The sequence below is a fragment of the Cygnus atratus genome, chromosome 5, assembly GCF_013377495.2.
Source record: "Cygnus atratus isolate AKBS03 ecotype Queensland, Australia chromosome 5, CAtr_DNAZoo_HiC_assembly, whole genome shotgun sequence".
NCBI lineage: Eukaryota > Metazoa > Chordata > Aves > Anseriformes > Anatidae > Cygnus > Cygnus atratus.
This window is the reverse complement of record NC_066366.1, coordinates 3,651,017-3,672,665: the sequence shown is the minus strand read 5'-3', so window position 1 is coordinate 3,672,665 and position 21,649 is coordinate 3,651,017. Positions and strand designations below refer to the sequence as shown.

The 21,649-nt window shown below is 37.2% G+C and overlaps 1 protein-coding gene and 1 pseudogene across 13 annotated transcripts in view; both read right to left on the bottom strand.

The window, feature by feature from the left end:
- The window catches only part of INSC (INSC spindle orientation adaptor protein), a 142,771-nt gene that overhangs the window by 18,775 nt on the left and 102,347 nt on the right, over positions 1-21,649 (bottom strand). For 12 of the 13 annotated variants that reach the window (XM_035550358.2, XM_035550356.2, XM_035550359.2 and 9 more), the window contains 2 exons: positions 9,850-10,021; positions 7,677-7,855 (listed from right to left, as the gene is read on the bottom strand). The exons of the other annotated variant lie outside the window; for it this stretch is intronic. In XM_035550358.2, coding sequence (XP_035406251.1) covers positions 7,677-7,855; positions 9,850-10,021 — 351 coding nt within the window. The remainder of the gene's footprint in view (positions 1-7,676; positions 7,856-9,849; positions 10,022-21,649) is intronic. 13 annotated transcript variants of the gene reach the window in all.
- LOC118249936 (uncharacterized) lies at positions 14,541-14,662 on the bottom strand (annotated as a pseudogene).

Below are 21,649 nucleotides of genomic sequence, written 5' to 3'. Positions count from 1 at the left end.
TGGCAAATTTGCTCAGAACGCCTTCTAGTCCTACATCCAAATCATTTATAAAAACATTGAAGAGGATTGGCCCTAAAATGGAGCCTTGAGGGACCCCACTAGTGACCATCCGCCAGCGGATGTGGCCCCATTTACAACGACCCTTTGAGCCCTGACCGTCAGCCAATTGCTCACCCGTCGTATGATGTTTTTGTTTAGCTGTATGCTGGACATGTTGTCCAGTAGGATCCTATGGGAAACCATGTCAAAAGCTTTGCTGAAGTCCAAAAAGATCACATCAGCTGTTTTCCCTTGATCGACTAGATGGGTGATCTTATCATAAAAAGAAATCAAATTTGCTAGGCAGGACCTACCCCTCAAGAACCCATGTTGGCTGGGACCAATGACTGCATTGTCCCTCAGGTGCGCTTCAATAACTTCAAGGATCATCTTTTCCATAATTTTACCAGGCACTGATGTGAGACTGACAGGCCTGTAATTGCTAGGGTCTTCTTTCTTACCCTTCTTGAAAATTGGGACAACATTTGCCAGCTTCCAGTCCAATGGGACCTCTCCAGATTCCCAAGATCGTTGAAAAATAATTGAGAGGTCCTGCGATGACATCAGCCAGCTCTTTAAGCACCCTGGGATGAATTCCGTCCGGACCCATGGACTTGTATGGATCCAGGTGGAGCAGCAAATCCTGCACACGTTCAGGGTTGGTTGGGAGTTTGTTATTCCCACCGTCATGGTCCTCCAGCTCAGGGTACCCTGGGTCCTGAAACCCATCATCAGTATTGAAGACAGAGGCAAAGATATGCATGATATGCACTACTAAAAACAACAGGTAGAACAGGCCTCTGAGGTTTATCCCTGTATTCACCACCCAGCTGTTAATATGTGTTATACACTGCCCACCTAAACCATGTCACCATGAGAAGTAAAACACAAAATGCTAGGAAGAGAATTGTCAGAAATGCTTCTATTTTAGCACCTCTAGAAGAGGCATCAAATTATCAAAATCTTAATATGCACCTACTCACACCAGGATTAGCATGATTTTTCACAAGGTTAAACTGAGACTAATGAGCTCATTTTCAGAACTTAAAAACTATACCTAAAATTAAGAGGCACTGAAAATTCACCTTTAAATCATTTGCTGGTGAAATAAGTATCGACGTTTTTGTTATTTTTGAATTTAGCAAGGAGGCTCCCAGTTAGATCCATGGAAGTGTTCTCTATTTAATAAATAAATAGACTTAAAAATAATGGAGATATTTCAGACTTTCAAAAGTCAATACAGCATCATATTGTTAGCCTCACAGTTGCCCTGGAAATTAAAAACCTGACTAAAATTCACTATTTCTATAAGCAGAATAAGTAAGCAGATAATAAACACAGGCACACCCCTCTGCAGTAACAATGTTACCCATTGTTATAATTGGCAGTGTTAATATCATTGGTTACTCCAATAAACAAAATCTATTTTTATCATTTGAAGTGTTTTTAGTTCCACAGTTTCCTTCCACCCACTCTTTCACACGCTGGGTTTATGAACAGTGAACCTTCCTTTTCAATTCTGTGGTTGACTTTGCACTGAGCCTTAGGAATTACAGTTATCAAGAGTGGGAGAAATTTGAGAAACTATGGTTAAGAACCTGTAAAATAGTGTTGTTCAAAACCTCTCAAATCTCCATCCAAGTCAGCTTGGATATTCTCCTGCTTAAATAATGTAACGACTAACATCATAACAACACTTGTCTTTCTAAACAAGTAACGGTGACTACTGTTCACTAACCAGTAAAGAAAGGTACTGGCCATTTGTTACAAAAGTGAAAACTAACTCAAAATGCTTTGTTATAAACTCAGATACATACGCTGAGAACATAAATCTCAAATGCTTTAGGTAATAAAGAGGTTTAAACCTAAAAACCACAAAGAAACAGAAGGCTGCTTTACTGCTTGAGATAACCTACCATGAACAGGAGATTTAAGATGATCTTCAAGTGTTTCTGATTAGTGTGAAACCAGCTATTCAGGAATAAAAATGCAGTAGAATTTGGAAGATGAAAGCGCACATTTAAGCCTGTTAAAGGGCCAATATCTTCCACATTTGAGGCTTGCTTACCTCGTTTAGGGCAAGAACTGCCACCTGATTGGGGCAAACATCCAACATTGGGAGGCAAACATCCCCATAAAATAAAAATAGCAGTTAGAGACAGGATCTGCTGGCGAAGTCCAGGTCTACTCTGAGACTGTGTCAGGGAACCAGTCTTGGAACACTAAGGCAGAGCATCAGAGGCTAAAACTAAAGGAATCTTCCCCTTTGGCATGAAGGATGTCTTTACTAGATTTTTATTTACTTTACTTCATACTGCTGACTAAAAAAGCTAAGAAGTAGGCAGAATAACCAGATTCTCACATATTTTGTTTTAAAGAAGCACACTGGAAATGCATCTTGCATTTAGGTCACATGGTGAATGGGCACGTCCCACAAACCAGGTCATATGGCAGAAGTCAGAGGCTGTTTGAAGTCTACTATCTCATTTTGTGATGAAAACAAGACAAAAGCAGCAAAATGCATACACAACCATCTCTGACTTGTAGCTTTATGATCGGTACAGCCTGCTGCAAAGTCTCCTCTTTATAGTTATTGCAGTAAATAGCACCAGCCTAATTGTACTGTGAACCTTGCAGGCAAGGACAGAAGATAAAAACTGCAATGAATCGTGCTGACATAGCATGTTTCCTCCAGAGAGGCTTTACACTGAGCAAGTGTACTGCCTGCCCAACATTACAGATGATTAAACAGAAATGCTGAGAAGTTAAATTAGTAGTCCAAAATCTGAGCAGGGACAATATTAGGAATTGATCCCAGGAATAAAGCCCTAGACACACTGATCTAGGAAAGAACAGCAAAGAGTTCTTCAGCTGACATGAGGATTTTACTCTTCCAACTGTGCCTCTTGTTTTGCATAATGATGCATGTTGCCTTATACTGCATCAAATCTAACTCCAAAAGGCAGAATTATAACTAAACAGGCATTTTCTCTCAAAAAGATTTATTTAAGAGATTTAGTGCTGGACCCCTGAAGTGGAACAATCCATAACATTGACCACATAAAAACAGTCAATACACTCACTTATTTTTATATTCTTAAAATTACTGTACATGCAAAGACAGAGACAGCCAGTTAAAAATAAAAAGGGGGGGGGGGGGGGGGGGGGAAGGGAACAGACAAGAGGAAAGCAATTGCAGTCTCACATAGAAAATTAACCAGGATATCAGTGATATAATGTCATGGTTAAAGTTCAGGGAAAGGCATGTGACTTTTGGCCTAATTTCCATTTTTACATCCTATTGGCAGTCTTGTTACTAGCTTAATTTCTTAATTGTATTTTTAATAACTTTATTATGTAACATATCACCTATGTTTCAAGCTACATTCATCGAAAACGTTTTCTCAATGTGATCTAGTAAATACTAGAAAGGATTGCACAATCTTAGTATATAGTTTGCCAACCACAGTTCACAGACAAAGCTGATAAAGGCAGATCACCAACCTTTGCTCCTAACCCTGTCACTGGCTGCTTGTGTAACATGCCATAGGTCACTCAGTCCCAGAGTATCTCATGCATTTATTATCTGGGAAAGACCAGCTGATGGTTCAGTGGTGGAAGGGATATTCTTCTCCTGATCCAACAAGAAGGAGCTCCCCTTCCAACCTCTTTTTGCTCCTACAACTTCAAAAGCATAAGTGAGGAGGACTCTTCATCTACTGCCTTCCTCTGTGACCAACAATGATTTTGTCTCCTACTTCTGTCAGATACAGGGAAGGTGGGCACCTAACGTGGACTGCATGGCTCAAACTCCATTCTGAGCCCATGTTCTTGTTAGTCCATGCTGGCTTCCAAACATATGGGAAAATTTGGACAGCAATTTAAAAAAACTGGAGTCAGAAGTTCCAGTCTTCATAACAAGCAGAAACAAAAAACAGTTGGCAAGAGTAATAAGTTCCCCAGTATTCAAGAAACTCTGGTTGAGAAGTAGTACTGTGAGCTCCTGTTATTCAGGCAGGGACTTTTAAAAGTCTAAAGGTCCTGTTAATATTTTTCTGTTTAAAAATGTCTTTCACTGGAACCTAGGCAACATTTAAAAATCTGGACTTCTTGATCTTAAAGTAACATCTGTCTCTCTTCTCTTTTTGACCCTGCAATCTTCCATGTGAGAGGAAAAAGGGGACAGAAAAAAGGCAACAAAAGGAAAATAAATGCACTGAAAAAATCAGGAATCAAAGAAAAGGATCTGGAACCTAGAGCAAGAACAATATTAAGGGCTTCAAATCTTAACCAAGAGAGAAGATCTCAGCTTCAGAGCCTGCAATATCCCTCAAACACCAGGAAAACCAGAAAGCATTCAGCAGGGAAAAAAAAAAAAAAAAGGAAAGAAAAAAAAAAGTAACTATTTCCATTTTCTCCTTCCAATTTAAAAACCTTTCTCCACCTAAAACTTTTTTGAAAAAAAGTCACTTATTTTAGACCTAGAAATAGCCACTTTAAAATTGATGTATTCACTCCACATTAATTCTTTGTCTGCCTGAATAACAGAACATCAGAAGCTGTTAGACTTTACCTCCACAACTTCACAGGTAAGGTGAGAATGCTAGTAACACTGAAGAGACATGTGGGAATGCAGAGAGAAAAAAATTATTAGACATAAATATACTGTGCACAAATATACATTTCATATTTTTCTATGTAGAGTCTAAGATGATTGTTAGAATAAAGGAGGCCTAGAATGACAAGAGTTTTGGTTAAAACCCTTCTTCTGACAATGCTTTCTCTCCATTAATACATCTGACTGTATATATTAGACAGGTATATACTGCATGAATTTAGGCATGAAGCTTTCTGAAAGAATATGTGCCTTTCAAGTAAACGTTTTCCATTATCCAGGAGAAAAAAAAAAAAAAAAAAAAAACGCAAACAAAGAGGTAGCTGCAGTAAGCGAAGAACAAGTGGCACATTCACATCTATTTTGACCCAAAACTAGAGGCTAAATTGTCTGGAAATCAGAGCTTTATCTGTCAACTCCCATACAAAGTATTTTGTTATAAAACTAAGCAATCCTGATGTAACACAGCTTGTTACAGAAACAAAGCAAACTGCTATAAAATTGACAATGATTATCTTATTTATCAAGTCCAGCCCTCAGTTCTTGGTTTCTTACCTGATCTAATCTAAGACTGTCTGGGAAGTGAAAGAGGAAGTCAGTCAGTTTTCAGATAGTAAAGATAGGAAAAGTTTGTCATTATTTGTGCACAAAAGCTTTTCAGAAGTCAGAAGACAAATTACTGTTGGAGGAGCCTAAGCAGGAAAATGCTTTCTGCAGTCAACAAAGAATTCATCTGACATCCAGCTCCTGAGTAGAATGTTATCTATTTATACCATCATGGAGGGTGATAACTAATCAGTGCTAGCTGTCCTTAGAAAGGCAGTATGGAAGGGCATATTGCAACTTTAAGATGATATAAAATTGCACAGATGGAAACAAGACTCATTTTTCCTTTCTTGCTTATCAACCATCTTTCTCCCATTTTTGGCTTAAAATGGGCATGCTTCATTCTATTTTAGGAAATTAAAATTTTCTTAAATCAACAGGAATGCCAAAGTAGTAATGTATTTGGAAATATTGGTTGGTTCACTATAGAATGTATTACTAAATTAAAAATGTGTAACAAAACTAAAGTAGTGCTGTGGGGTTTGTTTGTTTGTTTGTTTGTTTTTCCTCTAGCCAAGTCTATGTTATTCCCATTGCAACAACTAGGCATACAGCAAATTAAAATGCAAAATATTCCATAAAAGTATGATAATTGGCAGAACTTGCCCTTTAATATACCACTAAAACAAGTATGCTTTTGAAAGGTAGACAATCTACTCAAATACATACTTGTTCAGGACTTAAAAGGAAGAATTCTCTTAAGGCTGTTGCCTTATCAAAACTGCTTGACTAGCAACACTGACAGCTCTTAAAGTCAAGACGAGCAGCACTTAAGTTCCACCTGAGCAACCGGTGCTCAGTAACAGAGTAACACACAGGTAGCATTTCACAGTCCCATTGCTGCAGAAATAACAGCTTAGAAGCTAGGAGACAGCTCAGAAACTTACTGTGGCACATCATAGGATCCATCACACCTTCCTGACCTGGTTTTTCAATCCAGGAAGGAATGCAAGGTGTTACTGGGGATGAAATTTTAATTCTTGGAGTGAATCCATTCTGAAGTTTTCTGTTATTCTAGCTAATGAGATGTCCTGCAACCTGCAAAGCTGCAGAAGGCCTCTAACTAGTCTGTTACCTAACAAAGTCATAAATGTTTCTCTGAATGTCTGCCTTCCTCATACAAAGAAAGGGCTTGCTATGCTACCTATAAAGCAAATTGCAAACTCACAGCAGAACTAAGATGAGGATATAAATAAATAAGGAAATCAAAATTATTAGAGTAGAGGAGGAATAACAAAAAAAAAAAAAAAGAACATGAAGAATCATGCATATGAAATAATAAACAGCCAAGTCTAAGGCTGAGGTCCTTGTTTGTACCAAAGTATGGTAATTACAACTTACTTCAACTTTTCATAAATGCTTCTGAGATAGAAAACTGCTCTTAATACAAGCTAAAGCAGCCCTGGTAACCCTCTAGTTCTCCAGTAATGAGTTTCTATGGTCTCTTGTGCCTTGATTTTCATGGCCTGACCTCCTGTTGAGGGGTACACTGAGGTTTTTTTGTGGCAGATCCCAAGCCTGCCATTAATCATTTCCAGAATTGGGAAGGGAATGGGCTTCTGAGGAATGAATTCTGGGCTTTTAGTTGTATTCACAATGTCTCATAAACCAAAGTAGGTTAACAGAACTGACTAGCATCCTCCATCTCTTAGTAGTAGTTACTGAAACCCTCAGATACTCTGTTGAGGTGAAATTCATCACTGAGATGCCAAATAAGAAGTGCTTCTCCAAAACATACCATTTATATGGCAGTACCTGACAGGAGCAAAAGAATTTTCTCTGATTTTACTTGTGCATTAGCACAGACCTTTAATTTTCTGTCTCTTTACTGGAGAAAAAAAAAAAAAAAAGTGAAAGTGAAAAGGAAACACAAAAGTATATCATCTGCATTTGCCAGAAGAACTTGCAAAACCATCTATCACGCAGTTAGGACGTGATCCAAAGCCTACCAACGTCAATGGGCTGAGGATCAGATCCTTATTCAGCTCTTGGAGATAATTCCTCTTAGCACTGAAAACTGTTTATTTAGGTCCCAGTCTCTATTCATATCTTAATTATCTCAGAGCTTTGTCCAGCCAAATATTGAATACCTCTAAAGAGAGAGATTCCGCAACTTCTCTGGTTCTGTGTCAGTGTTTGGCAACCTTCGTGGTGGAAAAAAATACATCCTAGTATCTTAGAAACATATAAATTAGCTATTTTTTTTCCCAAAAAATTACATTTAAAGCTGCCACCTTTCTTAATTCTCATAAGCAACATAAACAGATAAAGAAAAAGCCATGTGTCAGAAAGAACCAAAAAAGGAAGACAAGAAAGCAAATTAGGTTTGACTATGTCAAAACAGACATGGAGCTGAAACCAACTGACTTTTGCACAAATGTGCTCAGATGTGGTATCTTGCTGAGAAACTGCTCACCTGATCTCGGGAATATGGAGTATCCACTATGTGTTTGTCTGAACATGCTGCTAGAAGAATCTTCATTGCATTTAACTGGAGCAGCATTTCACAAGCCATGGTATCAAAGAAAGTAATATTGGCAAGAGCTGCTGAAGCCAGCAGGAAAACTTCACCAGATGAGGCTTCTTGGCACAGTTCTAGGAATGCAGAGAATAAGCTGAATAAAAGTCATCCCTTCATTGCAGAAACATGTTTGTTTCAAAGCAACATTTAACCATCTGCAATTTTCATTAGTAATCTTAATATCTGACCAAGAATAATTATGACCAAGTTCATAATATTCAAGACAAAAAAAAATCATTTTAATTGTGGCAAAAATATAGTATATCACAATTTAAGGTGCTTTATAAGTTATTAACATTAGGCACCCTTATTTATGCTTGTGTTTCTGGACACCACAAGCAGGCAAAGATGGAAAAAATGAATCTAGCCACCAAGTGTTTCCTAAACATTCATCTAACTAATGAGATGATCTACCTAGTTTATCATTCTACAGAGAACATTCCACTGAATGTTGTTCAACCTGCAATTTGATATAAATAAAATGAAATACAGGAGGCAGAAGGCTGACAGTAGGTGAACCATAAGAGAATAATTCTGCCATATATCCTGAACTTTAGAACAAAGCACACACATCTCTAAACTTATTTCTTTGTAGTCATCCTGCCTATTTTTGAGCTTCAGTAAGAAGTGCTGAAGACACCACTGTCTTTTAATTCCTTGCACACATGTATTTTAACTAAGATCCGAATCACCTGGCAATTAGATTTCGGCATGTTTTAAAAATTAAACATATTACAGTAATTCAACTACTGAGCTATAAATATTACAAGGACACTGGTGTGTGATTATTGAAAAAGCTCTCCCAAAGTTACACACGGTCTATTTTTAATGCTCACATATCTTGAGAAGAGTATATGTTACTAAATTCATGTGGAACTTGAGCACTGAGAATCAGGGAAATTCTCCACCTGCTAATCCCCTACAGTGGGCTATTCAGGTTCTCCTTTGACTGTGGTACATTGTGATAACCTCTAAAAACAACTTAAGTCGGTTTAGATGCCGCTAGTAGTCTAGTTACAGGAGAATCAGGCACAGCACAGGTTAATTCCACCCACTGGATTCAGAGAAGGTTCGAGGCAGAACCTTCAGTATTTATTGCTGGGCAGTCTGGTCATTAGTGATTCCAAGAGTTTCCTTGACTTCTGCAGCACTAGCTCTGGGAATACCTAAGAATGTTTGAGCATGTCTCAGATAATTCCTAGCCACTGCAGAATCGTCAAGCAGTAGCACTACTACAATCTTTTCTTATTCCATTACATAATAATAATAAAAACATGCAAATTGAAGTGCTCTACTTTAACTGTAACCGTTGGGCTCAGTAGAGAAATATCCAGGTAAAATGTAATGATCGTGGGAAATCAAACTAAATGACCCAAACTGGAGTTTCTAACATGAAGCTCTGAGAAAATTTGAATGTCCAGAGAGAGAACACCTGACTGAAAGCCTCTAGTATTTGAAAGCGATAGAGCACGGTGCTAGAAATAACAGATTCCTCTCTCTAGAAAGTCATGAGAAATTTCATCTTATTTTCTTGAAGTATCCTCACTGACAAAAGGTTAAGGAAAAGCTTGCTGTTAACTTTTCCTTATTTTACCATAGATGAGAGGCCTAGGCAAGGAAGATAGGAACTTTTATTTTCCCATAACAATGTCTATATATTATACTACATTATACTTTTCTTCTGAAGTATCGTACAAACATAGATGATGAGCAACTTCAGAAAACACAACAGCCATAAAGGTTAGCAACTATTAGAAACTCCATTTTAGAGACTAACATGAGACAGAAGGATACTTGGCTAAGTTCCTTCTGTGGCTTTAATGGTCGAATTTCACATGGATATTATTTTTTTACAGCTATGCATAACTTTTACTCGAACTTGGACTGGAGTAAAAAATATTAAGTAACTGCAGAATGTCCTGCTTCAGGGTTAAAAATGACCAAGTTCTTCTATCTGGTGAGGAAAAAATTGCAAACATTCTTTTTACAGAATCTTGCTAATGGAAGAATCCTACCCTCAATCTGTTATTTTAACTGAAAAGACTCAGAAATTGCATAAAGAACTTACTAACAAGCGCTGTTACAATTTCTTCCATATTTTCCAGAAAGCTGCTGAGATGCTGAGTGAACGTGAGATGTGGAGATGTGATCTGTGCAATTACTGCTGCTGCTTCTGCATGAGTGGCTTCAGAATGGGTGTTATCAGTAAGAATGTCAGTCAGGCACAGTATCCCATCAACCTATGGAGAAACAATAGGTATAGATTGGAATTACTCCAAGAAATACTTTTGCAACCAAATAGGTGTTTAAGTCCTCTTTTCTTGGCTGTGGCTAAAATACTCAGTTTATTTTTAAAATTGACTTAAACTTGGTTGCACTTATTACATAAGTTTCAATTTAGCAAATAAAAGTAAGTTCAACATAAAAGTTTGTTGACCAAAAAAAGTCTTGCATTTCCTTCTCCCATAACATTTCTACTGAACTGATTTTGGCCAAACAAAAAGTCTCTTCTGATAGAAGTCTCAAGTAAAGCGCTATTCCAAAAATAAACTTTAATAAGCAAATGTTAACCGCTACTCTGCCAAAGACACATTTACATTCATTCAAGTGTGTTCCATTGTAAGACTCAAGCTTAAGTGTGCAGTAAGTTCTTCACAGGCAGATTTTCTGCCACATTTTACTGAATTTGTCACAAAGTAAACACAGGGTCAGAAAGTACCATGAAGGATAGACCTGTCAAACTCCAGCTGATGAGCTAGCTTCCACAGGTGTCAAATTAGAACTAGGACTGCATATTCAGAAGAGAAACAGAAACACGAGTAAAATTGACATGGATTTATATTTTTAGAGTATAGTATTTTAAACTAACTCCTTATGCAGTTTAGGCAAATACATCACATTTGCACACTTTGTTCTGGATTATAGGAAACCCACGGACACAATGAAAGACTGCAACAGAGTATAGACAATGGGATAGCTCAAACTGCAGAGATGTATCATCTGTTAATAATCAACCCAGGAAAAGACGGTCCTCTGTAGACAAGGACATAATCTAAGAACTTTCAAATTAACAGCACTATGTTTCTCCCCTGGTTTCACATATTGCTGAATAATTCATCATATTGTCAAGTAGGTACATAGATGTGCTAAGAGGGGACAGAGGGCATGAAGATGCATGTAATGTCAAATCCACAAATTCACTAATCTAAACCTTTATATGAAGCTAATGTAACTATAGGTTTATAGTTAGTTTTAAATCAGTTTACAAATGATCAGAGCTTCTACAAGCTTCACTGAGCAACAGTTTTAAAGACCGATCTTTTTATTTATTTGAAGCTCTGAAGTATTGTAATTGTCTTACAAGTTTCTTAGACATTTTATAAATACAAAGAGAAATTATGAAGGCTTAGCGCTGAAATATACTTTAATTGTAAAACAAAACCAAACACATTATGCACTCACCAAGAGTCTTTCATAGGCCTGTTGTTCAGATTGCATTCTCTGTCTATTCAAAGCTTCCTCAGAACATGCTTCTTAAGTCCTATCTATTTTTTTCCACATAGCATATATAGCAAAATTTGTATTCACATTTTTGTAATTTATTAATAGAGAAAGTGGAGTTACCTTAATTAGTTATCTTGCAATGAGCATAAATTAAATTATTGATAAGAACCAACAGTTACTATGTTTTACAAGAAAAGCTTTCAGATTGATGGAAGCAAAAATCACCCTCTGGAAGATTATTTATTGGGATGCACTTTTTAATAGGCAATAGACTATATCATTGAAACCCTAAGAACATAAAGAAATACAAAAGAAATTATATCTCTATTTTTCGTGCAGATTACAAATAGGATTTAGTACAGAAACTGAAAGGACTGGCAAGAAGAGGAAGAATAAATTTTCATCACTAAACTTATTCTTGACAACCTTTCAACATTAATCTACCTATAGCAAAATATTTCCTCCTAGTTATGGCAGAATTCTACAGTTTGAAACAGCAGATTCACATAATTCTCTTGGCTTCAAGGTATATTAATAGATCTCAGTGTCAAGAATTAATACATGTCCTCACAAGATGATTTAGTAGCCAATGTGTGCTAGACAATATCATATGCAAAACTCCACAGTTTTGTCACCTTGAAACCTCGCTATATCACGCTTTGTCTGGGGTCTGAAGGATGCTAATAACAGTCAGAATAAAATTTTAAATATATTCCAAGGCATTAAAAAAATTATATATACACACACACACACACACTTCAGAAGAAGCTTCTTCTAAGATCTGGTAACAGGATAGAGTACTCTTCAGCCCTAAATTTACTGGTTGAAATTCACTTGGACAACTCTTATTCAATGACCTCAGCAGTGATTTTGGAGTGGTTTTATGCTATTTCAGAACCAGTAATGGCTTATGAAAGAGGTACAAGTACAAGGTTAGGTTTTTCCATCAGCACTGATTGTTTATATCTACATTATGAAATACAAGCTGCTAAAAATACAGTCTCTACTCAACTTCTAAATTACTTATTTGATTTTTTTTTAAGTAATTGTTTTTGGAAATGGACAGTTGCTGAATTGTAAATAGAAGTGGATATATGTTTTTCTTCAGCATAAAGATAAAATTTATATTTAAGATCCATAAAGGCCAGCACTATTTAGTTTTCCTCCTTTCTATTCAGAATCCTGTAAAGTAGTAACAAATTCTGCCTAAAATTTGCTGTATACTCTTTTGGCTCCTATCTTAAATATAGAAGATAAAATAATTCTGCTCCATCAGGCAACCCCATTTATAAGTGTCCAGTAATAAATTTTAAAATGACAGGGGAAAAATCTAATAAAAGCACTTTAACATCCAAAAAGAAATTGCTGCTCAAAGCATTTTTATAATTAGCTTTCACACTGAAAGGAACTTTGGATGACTGCCCTGTTTTCTGTTTAATTTTGGTGAAGTAATCAGCTAAATGTCAAATCTGTTCATCCCCTTGGCAATACAAAAGAACCAGTTAGCCAGATAAAGCAAATAAATGAATTCCATGAATGCAACAAGATGCTGTGGAGACCCTGCATTTGAGGAATGGTGTTCAGTAAATGCTTGATCACTAATGTTTCAATATTGATAACTGGAAAAATGCCAGGAACTTACATTCTTATAAGGATAGCTCTGTTACGTAAACTTCATCCAAGTGGCAAAATAAGTACTTGAACACTTTACTGCATAGATCAAGTCTTCTGAAAGGAAATCATTTATTTTGTCCACAATGGAAATGAATGAGTTCTAGGGCAGCCCTCTTTCTTCAGTATACCTGTTCTTTCTCTTAAAAATATTACATAAAACTAGGCATCTGCTAACATGGTTGAACTAGCTTGAATTAAATCCTAGCAGTTAATAAAGATAGCAGTAAAGAACTTGCAATGAATTGCATTATTGATTTCCTGACTTGAAATATTACACACGATGCACATCTTAACTCTGTTTTCTGAAAGGAGGTTTAAGGCAGGTTTTCCAGATGACTCTGAGAACCAAGACCTCTTCCCTTCTTTCCAATAATGCCTGTCTTCAGCTGGATAAAATGCTACTGAAGGTCTTTTCTCATACAATGACTTTCTCCCACATTCTTGTTTGTCCTCTCAATGCTCAGATGAGCTCTATATATTGGTAAATTTTCTCAAGGCTTTTTAAAGTTCTCTGAATTGATGTCCCAAGTCATCCTGTTGAGATCAGAGAGCCTCACAGTCTATCAGCCCCCATCATCACATCTGTGGATAACTCTAACCAGCCTGCTGCTGGGTGCCTCTGGTAAGCAGCACCAGCAGGTTACAAAACAAGTTTTACAGGAAAACAGAAAAAAATGACAGGATTGAGGGGAAATGTTGAGATCCAGATATGAGACAGCGAGTGTGAAAATAAAATCCCAACAGCAGAAGATGAATTTTTGGGGGATCACTCTTCAAACATCGTTTCAGCCTTCTCAGAAGGTAAGAGGAGAATTTTGAAAGTAGAGGCTGCACCAAACAGTCAAGCACCAACAGATCAAAATTGTGTTTATTATATTAGTTTTATCCTTTCATACATGCTGTATATTAGTACCTCCCAGTCTGAGTCTTGAAGAGAATAACTAAAAGGAGAGATGAACATTAGCAGTCTGAATGGAAATAGCATAGCTAGATAACAACCTAAACACGCTAGAATTTATGGGACAAGGAAGGAGAGGGAGAAAAAGAAAGGAAGGAGGGAAAAATGATCATATTCAAAAACTATTTGAATTCCTGGCTTAGCATTCTCCGAACACTATATAATTCACTCCCCAGACCGCTGCATGAATCATGAAGTTGCTCCACTCTTCCACAATTCCATTGAAAATGGCATCCAGCAGAATCCATATTCCATTATTTTGATGACTTATTACTCATGAAATGAATTACTGATCATCAAGGCTGATGTGTATCCTACATAAAATTCTTTTAAACTTATTTTGCAGCTGAAGAAGGCATACAATTCTTATTTAACTTTTATCACAGAATCATTTAGGTTGGAAGAGACCTCCAAGATCACCTAGTCCAACCTCTGACCTAACACTAACAAGTCCTCCACTAAACCATATCACTAAGCTCTAAATCTAAACGTCTTTTAAAGACCTCCAGGGATGGTGACTCAACTGCTTCCCTGGGCAGCCTATTCCAATGCCTAACAACCCTTTCGGTAAAGAAGTTTTTCCTAATATCCAACCTAAACCTCCCCTGGCGAAAAAATAAATAAAAAAATAGACTGAGCCCAAAAATCCATTTACTATAAAGTGCTCTCATCGAGGACGTATCAGATATTAAAACGATAAGAACAGTTACTACACTTGATCTTAGCCAAAAGGCCGAGAAGTGATGTTGAAAGAAACCAAGGAAAAGGGACCAAGTATTCTACCTTACCCTTCATATATGGTCACCTGCCCTGTGAAATACTCTGCAGATAAAACTGCCTTAGCTCCACTAGCTGAGAAATATGCTGATTTATACCAGCTAAAGAGCTGGTCAGCTATTTTTAAAGTGAGATGATATACTAGTAAAGTGACGCAATTAAAATGTCCACAAATACTATTTCAAGTAATCAAGGCTGCTGCAGCAATTCCATGGAAGCAGAACTGACCAGTAAAAAACACTCATGATTTTTGGAACAATTGCTGTATAGGAACCATGGCACCTTATAAATATAAGCTATTCTTTTATACTCTACACAGCAGTGCAGAGCTGAATAAAGTCTGACTGGTTCCCAACTCAGTAGTTTTAAAACTGCTGGCAATTACCTTAGCTTTGTATTGAAATTTGCTATGAGTGGGTTCTTTGGTTCATGGCACCTTCAACTCAAATTTCCCATTTAAACTTCCATCCTTCAGAATGTGGTCATGCTATTGATGACATATTTATTCTTCCCCTTGTTTAGCCACCAAGGGTCAACGTGAAGATTATCTAATCTATATGGGGAGTATCGTTATGTGCATTAAATAAAAAAAAAAATCTCAACCTCAAAAAAGACTGTTAAACTTCTCAGCCTGAAAGTTGCATTAAAGGTGGCAATGCCTAAGTAGAAATCCTGCAGCCACATTGTAGGAGGAAATGAACTGCAGAGCAAGATAAACTGAGTGAATTCTGGGTTGAATAGGAGTGGAAAGGATAAATGTTATATAAACCTTTTCTCCCTTCTAAACCTAGGAAAAACAGTCACCTCACATTGGACATTCTTTGGCACTCAGAGAGGGTCTAAGCTTGTTGCAGATTTGATTTGTCAAAGAGGTAATAAAGAATAAGTCCTTTCTGTAGAAAGGATGGACAAAATCAGTAAGATTGACATCCAGACTTCTTTCTTGTCTCTGTTTCAAGGATAAGGGAATAGCTGGCTTTGAACTACCTCAATACTGAGGACTTAGATGAAGGGAAAGGCAGTCTTTTAAAGTTGTTGATAAAAGAAACCAGGAGCTGCACTGCTGTTAGCCTACCAGCTCACATCCGCCCACCCTTATAAGCAAAACTTACACAGCTTCAAACTACCCTCTACAAACATATATGAATCCCCCAAGGATACATCCAACTTTCTAGATATATTCCTCACAGGCCTTCAGTTCTGTAGGACAGATGCTGACTGGCTAAAAAGGACAGAAGGAGAAGAGACTGAGAAGGAATTCACTCACAGTTATATAGAAGTCACCTGTAGTATTGATCCTTCTACTAAACCACTGTTGGTGTTTATAGAACCAGGATGCACTGACAAAACAGATGGATAACTACTGACTGTAAATGACTATGGTGGCTTGAAAAAGCAAATACATTTTTAATGGTTGTAGAACTCAGCATTTGTTAAATGCTTTCTCCTATTCTGTCACATCACAATAATGATTTATGTGTAATCTCGGGAGCATACAAGATTATGGGAGGACCATTTGTGTTCACATACAACAGAGTTAGAGATGCAATTCAAGTTATGTGACAGATGACAGAAGTCAAAGGTCTCGGTTTTCTTGCCTTGTATTTTGAAGGGTTGGATATACTGACTTTTCTTTTAAGTTGCAAGAACCTATTCCTATTTGTAGGAATTTCTTGATATCTGCATTACAAATTCCAGAAATTGTATGTTTGTTTCTTTTAAATAAAGAATAAGGCTTTATATATTATACTTTGGGGTCTGAATTTCATTCAAATGAAGCCACACAGACACAAAAAAGGACTCAGCAACAAGATGAGAGGAACTGTCATGAGTTAGATAATAATGCTGTACAAAATTCTGGGACCTGAAGCCTGAATTAGGGAAGGACCACATATAAGTAGTTTTCACATAGCCCTCATTTTTATTTACCCTGGGGGATCATAGTCTGAGGGGGAAAAAATAAACAAATAAAAAAAAAAAACTATTCCTATAAACAAACAGGGGCTCCAGGGTTATGCATAGCAGGGCACTCCAGAAAATGAGATGTGCTCACTGAAAAAAAAACATGGTCCAATGATCTAGTTTTAAACAAATAATGTCACAGACACTTCATGGCATGAGGGCATATTCTCAAACACCTGGTGTCTGGCATTTACAAACAAGAATACACTTTCAACATGTTTGATTATATTGTATCACTTAGTTTTTGGTGTGATATGAATTTTATTTTTAAGAAGTGTTACTGCACCTCTTCATGAGAAAAAAATAACACATGCATATCGCATTTTTAGAGGATCCTCTTCATCTATTACAATAATGAGAAAGTGCCTCTATCCAAAAGTGCAGCATGGGGGTCACAGCCAGCAAATCAGTCATTATCAGCTAGTCCAACTCTTCACAGCATCTTTATTACCTTACCAAAAAGTTCCTGACAATCTTCCTGCTAGAAACGTGGACGTGTTTAAGACAAAACTTTCAAACCTTAACATGATAGGCTATCAAGTTGATAAAAGAGCTTATAATTAATAATTATTACCATAACTTCACATACAACTTCTCTCATCAGATTAAAATTCTAGAACGGGTCAGTAGAACACTGTACCATGAAGGCAGAAACAAACAAACCTATCCTGTGCTCGGGGGGTGGCAATGAAACCACCACAGCAGAAAACAGATTTTACAGAAAACAGTTCTAATTACATTAGAGCAGTCAGAGAGAGTGAATAAGCAATGGAAATAACACAGGATGGTGGTTTGCTTTTTACTGTTACTTTAAATACGAGATTCTGCAAATGCATTCAGAAACAGATCCTTATGTAAACAATTTTTCTGCAAATATTTCTCATTTCAAGGGTCTCAATTTAGCTTAAAAATATCCATACTCCACAAAATGCAAGGTTTCTATGGTTTTTGAATCACATGTACACTAATTAAACACACCTTAACTACAGGACACTTAATAGAATGTATTAAATATATACAGCAGATTGTTCAAAATTAAAAGGTTTTATGTCTAAACACACATAACTGCCAAAGAGGTCTTAGTGCTTCACCTGTGTTGTTCTCTCAAACTGTTGTTTTTAAGAAAAGCACTATGAGGCACCAAGCATTAAAAAAATCATTTGCTACATTTGTTACTGCACAATTGCTGTTCAATTACTTTAATAAATTAATTTAAATAAATTAGCTCCATAAATGACCTTGTATGTGCAAGATTTTCATTGGCAGAGAATTTTTACAAGCAAGTTGTAGAGCTTTATGCATTTATAATGAAAACACTCACAGCACTTTAGCTATAAAACTTCCAGGGAGCAACTCAGTAAGAGTCCATTTGTGTTGTAATAACAACAGAGGAAATTGCTACACTTATTTGAACAAGAATTTAAAATAAATAAATAAATAAAAAAGTAGCAGTTTTTATCTGTTGAAAATTGATGGAACTTTACTGGCTGCAACAGACTCAAGCTATTTCATCCTAAGATTTCTCTCCTGACAGAAAAATCTCCTTGGGTCTCTTACAAGCACCAATTTATTTCTGTGACTATGGTGGCAATAAAATAAATTCAGAATTGCTTTAAGCATAAGAAATTCAAGTTCAGGATCAGCTGTTTGCATGGACTCTTTATGAGCAGTCAGAGGTCTACTACAAACCATCAGAGAAAATTATCTCAGAGTTTTTCCTCTACATTAACATCTCCCAGTACTTCTCTTTGGTCAAATACAGTTGCTGTATTGACTCTGTACCAAAAGAAATAGGGACAATGCTAAAATGCTGACAAAACGGAATCTTTTTACCAGTTGAAAGTTGATTTTTCTTCTACTTAATATTGTTTGCTGCCTTACTAGATCTCAACACAAATGAACATCCTTATCAGGGCTAAAACACATACTTGAAGCTAAGCTAGTGTTTGAATGTCACACTGAAGAAGGAACAAACCCAGAAATTTGGTTATACTTCCAACAGAGATTATTTCAGAAAAAAAAAAAAAAAAGGTACCTACAACATAGTACAGTTGTACTGTACATACAGGGGCAGTTCCAATCTGCATTCAAAATCATATTTGCAAATCAGGATTCTTATCATAAACTTATCTCACATCCTTCCTTGAGAAGGGGAAATGGAGAGGAAGGTGCCAATCTTCTCTCCCTGGTAAGGAATGATAGGATGCATGGTAACAACACAAAGCTGCATCGGGGGGAGTTCAGACTAAGTATAAGGAAAAATGTCTTTACCATAAGAGCAGTCAAACACTGGGACAGACTTCCTAGCAAGGTAGTTGATGCCCCGCACCTCTCAGTGTTCCAGAGCCATTTGGATAATGCCTTCAATAAGCTTTAACTTTTGGTTAGCCCTGAAGTGATCAGGCAGTTGGATTTCATGACCTCAGTAAGTCCCTTCTAACTGAACTATTCTATTCCATCAGAAAACCATGACAGAACTCACTGAAATCTACTTACTGAGCAGATTCCAGGTTCACTAGCCAAGGATCCTCTTCAGTTATTTTAGATGGAAAAAAAAGTGTAAGTATTAAGTTATGGCAAAAATAAAATGTCAATTTAAGATATTTTAACAAAGAAGCTAGATCTAAGAAAATAAGCAGGCTGTTGAGGAAAGTCCCAAATACTGCACTGATTCTGTCACCCAATCAATGTATGTTTTTTTGTTTGTTTCTTTTTAATAGCATCCCTAATCTATGATCCATTTTGCTTAGTCTTAGAATAATACTCACAAGAGATGTTATGATTAAAGGAACCTAGTAATTATAGCAACTAAATATTACAATTCCCTGATAACACTCAAGGCTCACTTCACATAAGCAATAAAAACAGATTTTGCATTCCAAACCAACCTAGTCTTTCAGATGGGTAAAGCCCAAACTGGGGCTAAAAATTACATATGATCAGGCTTCATCCTGCCACCTGCCAGTCCACAAGTTATGCAAGAATTTATGCAGCACAGATAACATCCTCTAATAGCTAGAGGAGATATTAGAGAGGTGTGACAACTGGAAAACAGTGGGATAAACATGTCACTCTGAAATCATAAGTAATAGGCCCTTGTGTCCGAAAAGCATAACCCAAGCTCAAAGTATACCAAACTCCGAGTAGTAGTAGTAGTTCAAATTCTGCTAAAGATTGAAGAGTCTGGGAGGAAGAAAATCACAGAATCATTTAGGTTGGAAGAGACCTCCAAGATCACCTAGTCCAACCTCTGACCTAACACTAACAAGTCCTCCACTAAACCATATCACTAAGCTCTACATCTAAACGTCTTTTAAAGACCTCCAGGGATGGTGACTCAACCGCTTCCCTGGGCAGCCTATTCCAATGCCTAACAACCCTTTCGGTAAAGAAGTTCTTCCTAATATCCAACCTAAACTTTCCCTGGCGCAACTTTAGCCCATTCCCCCTCATACTGTCACCGGGCATGTGGGAGAATAGACCAACCCCCACCTCACTACAGCTTCCTTTAAGGTACCTGTAGAGTGCGATAAGGTCGCCCCTGAGCCTCCTCTTCTCCAGGCTGAACTACCCCAGCTCCCTCAGCCGCTCCTCGTAAGACCTGTTCTCCAGATCCCTCACCAGCTTTGTTGTCCTTCTCTGGACACACTCAAGCACCTCGATGTTCTTCTTGTAGTGAGGGGGCCAAAACTGAACACCGTACTTGAGGTGCGACCTCACCAGAGCCAAGTACAGGGGAAATGCTGTTTTGAGGGGCTATGCCTTGCTATACAGCAAAAAAACGTGGCTCACATGACTCTCTCCTGATACATTCTTGCACTGTAGTCTCCCTTTCCAGTAGGGCTTACATAGTAAATGTCATTTTCTTAGGAGTTTATTTTACAATAATTCAGATTGTAAATAAAATATTCAAACGAATATTTTCACAATTCAATTGTAGATATGGCAGAGAACAAAAGGAAGAATTGGCAGTGCTTTCAGCCACCCCTGACAGTTCAGCTGTGTCTAGGTATGGTACATGGTTTTCTTCACTGGGCAGCAGGAAGAGCCCTGGCCACATCCTTCCCTCTCCTGAGAAAAGCATTGCAATGAGACTGAGCTAGCATTGCAAACAATGATAGCAACTGCCAGGGAAATGCCAGCACAAAGTTTGTGTTATGTAAATTACACTGGTTTTACTAGAGATGAATTCAGTATATTTTGGATATTTAGTCTTTGACTATGTCTGATGAAGAAAATAGGCTATACAAAGCAAGACTCAAAATACACGAGATGCCAAAGTCAGCAAGGATCTAAGGGGGAAGATGTGCAAGTATTCACAAAAATAAATCTTGCACATCTTGTTACTGTTTACCACTATATTAGTAGCCTCCAAACAAAAATTCCAGGCCACTGTCTCTTATACATTCTCTCTTTACCTCTACATACAACTTACTTCAGAAGAAGGGATGATCTACTAAAAATCATTCAAAAATTTGTCTTGGTCTGAGTCTGGTGTGCTAAGAACCGCCATCTCTCTCACTTTATGCACAAAGAGCATGCAACAGGCTTAGTTTCACACAGAATAGTAGTTCCCTGCATTTCAGGCATGTTAATCTTATGACAAACAAGTCTGATTGTTCCCTAGTGAAGTTCAGGGTCAATGGTAGATCTCCACAGAATCAAAACATAGTCAAGCTAAAAATTGTTCAACATGCTATGCTGTCCAAAATTTCATTATAGCTCTTAACATTTACGAGTAACCTCAGACTGTCTGGATGCCTGGAAATGTTCTGTTCATAGTGTCTGCTATAAACCTCTGTTTAACAGACTAGCCAACAATTGTTGCATTAAACAATTGTGGGGTTATTTTCAAAATATTTATAGAATTGTCAGTTTTTGTGACAGACTGTGTGCATGTGTGTGTACATACAGTGCCTAGCATCATAGGTCCGTGACTATGCTTTTTCCTAATACCAAAATCAAATACCAACAGCATTAATTGCCATATTGT